This window comes from Pediculus humanus, genomic scaffold (genome assembly GCF_000006295.1).
Source record: "Pediculus humanus corporis 1103172107612 genomic scaffold, whole genome shotgun sequence".
Taxonomy (NCBI): domain Eukaryota; kingdom Metazoa; phylum Arthropoda; class Insecta; order Psocodea; family Pediculidae; genus Pediculus; species Pediculus humanus.
Genome location: NW_002987226.1, coordinates 17,900 through 20,298, shown reverse-complemented (window position 1 = coordinate 20,298; position 2,399 = coordinate 17,900). Strand labels below are relative to the sequence as shown.

Sequence of the window (2,399 nt, the reverse complement as noted above, 5' to 3'; positions counted from 1 at the left end):
GTGTTCTCGGTTGAAGCCTGACAAGGAACATTGATATTTAAATCAAATTTTATAATAATAATAATACACAATAATAATTCTTACCTCGCCCATGATTTAGTCATAACAGTAGGTGCGGATAAAAGACTTTCGACAAATTTTTTCAATTTTGGAAATATTTCTCCTTCTAAGAAAAACCTGGCGAACCACTTGTAACTGACTAATGTAGACGTTAATGGAATTTTAATGGTGGGTAATGTAAAAGCTGCCCTTCCTGATACAAAAAAAAAAAAAAAAAAAAAAAAATGTAATAAAATATTATTTGTTTTCTCTCTTGAATATATACGATAATAAAAAAAAAAAAAAGTTTTTTAAACGCTAAATACCAAAAGTTCCATTGACGTGGCAATTAATTTTACCGGGGGCTGAATCATAAGACGGAGGAGGTTCCTGCAAAGGTTCCGATAACGTGCACAAGTAGGGGGCGAAAGTTGGAAGCCATTCGGGTTCCACCGCGGTCACTCCTAAATAAATATAATTTCGATATTAATTTTCAAATTTCATAGAAAAAAAAAAAAAAAAAAAAATATTAATTTATTTTTACCTCTCATGTAAAGTTTATTCGTTTCGTAAACCTCTTGATAAACAATCCATTCCGGCATGTCTGTTTTTAATACGGATGCCGAGTGTAAAAACACGGGACTTTCCATTTCACTGTCTCTGTAAGCTTTCCTCCATTTTCTTTTTTCTTCATTGTCTTTGATTTCGTCTGGATTTACTTTGCGAGCCACGTGATCCGTTAAACCGGCTAACATAATTTGCCTTAATAATTTTGCCTGAAAATGAATAAAACAAACGAATTAAATCTAAATTTATAAAATGTTATCAAATTTTAACACTTACTTCCGTATCCGTAGGAGGTTTCAATTTAGGATCCAGAATTAAATTTAAATCGGGAACGTTTAGATTTATCTGATTCGTCAATTGAATTCTTAATTTTCTTATTTCTTTAATTGCTTTTAATCTTAATCCGTTTTTTAAACAAAATTCTTTTAAATTATTTACAGAATATTCAGCCGCACCGACAACTCGAAGCAAAACCATAATATCACCTAAAATTTTTTTTGCAAAGAATTTTTAACCTATTCGTCTTAAAATATTTTTTTTTTTTTTTTTTTTTTTTTTAATATATCCGTGAGGAAATATTTTATTATACCTAATAGAAATGAGTTTCCTGAGCCAGCCCAGTTTCTTCGAATTTCAGACCATTTATTTCCTTCTCTATCATCTAAAAAAATTTCATTAACGCTTAATGCAGACACTATGCTTATTGTGTAGGGCAAAAGGTTATGTTGATAACTAAGAGCAAGCATTTTTGCAAATCGTGGAGAAACGGGAAAACTCGCCATCGTTTCGCCAAGTTTACTCAATTTAGAAGACCATTCATCTATAAAAAAAAAAAAAAAAAAAAAGTAATACAAATTTTTCAATATGCCTAAATTATAAAATTGCAATTATTACTTTGTATACCTTTTTCACATGTACTTTCTTCCAATGCTCCTAAAATTTTCAATCGTTTTTCTCCTGATTTAAGTTGAAGCAAATCCGGAGCGGTAGGAAATGGAAAATTCATTACTTTAACTATGTTCATAGCTTTCATTTGTAAAATTAAATCGTCAACCGGTTTTAATTGAATTTCCGGTATGGAATATTCTGGGAATTCATCGTTGAAAACTGCAGACGAATACAACCTAATTGACATAAAATCCCAAATTATTAAAAAGCATAAAATTAAAATTGAATTGTTTTATAATAATATATAGCACCTGTAACAATATCCTGGACCGATTCTTCCAGCTCTACCTGCTCTCTGATTTGCTGATGCTTTTGAACACCAGGTAATTTCAAATTTTGTCACTCCGGTGGTTTTATCATACAGTTTTGTTTTAGTTTTACCACTATCCACAACGTATTTTATATTTGGAATTGTTAATGAAGTTTCGGCAACGTTTGTAGATACGACACACAATCTGCATCCTTCAGGAGGTTTTTTAAACACCTGATAGTAATAATTTTTTAACGAAAATAAATTACGTAAGTAATAACGAAAAATACGTTTATTAAAAAATTAAATAAAATTTCATAGATTTCAATTATTAATTTTTGACCTTTGCTTGATCTGCAGAAGAAAGTAATGAATACATTGGTAAAACCCATAATGGTTGTTGTTGTGCAATTTTTATAACATCGACAGAACTATCTAAATCATTGTTAAAAGGGTCTAAATCATCATCATCTTCTAACATTTCCAACTCCGTGTCGTCGTTAGGTACGACTGAATACCTGATTCACAAGTGAAAATATAAATCAAATCGAAAATTAAAGTAAAAAAAAAAAAAAAAAAAAAAAAAAAAAAAAAA

The 2,399-nt window shown here is 29.7% G+C and overlaps 1 protein-coding gene across 1 annotated transcript in view; it reads right to left on the bottom strand.

The window, feature by feature from the left end:
• Nucleotides 1-80: 80 nt before the first annotated feature.
• Phum_PHUM240230 (ATP-dependent RNA helicase, putative) overlaps nt 81-2,399 on the bottom strand; it is a gene marked incomplete at both ends in the record, with an annotated part of 4,829 nt that continues 2,510 nt past the window's right edge. The window contains 8 exons of the mRNA XM_002426132.1: nt 81-253; nt 366-503; nt 584-815; nt 883-1,091; nt 1,196-1,426; nt 1,510-1,730; nt 1,806-2,038; nt 2,148-2,322. Of these exons, the coding sequence (XP_002426177.1) occupies nt 81-253; nt 366-503; nt 584-815; nt 883-1,091; nt 1,196-1,426; nt 1,510-1,730; nt 1,806-2,038; nt 2,148-2,322 (1,612 nt within the window). The remainder of the gene's footprint in view (nt 254-365; nt 504-583; nt 816-882; nt 1,092-1,195; nt 1,427-1,509; nt 1,731-1,805; nt 2,039-2,147; nt 2,323-2,399) is intronic.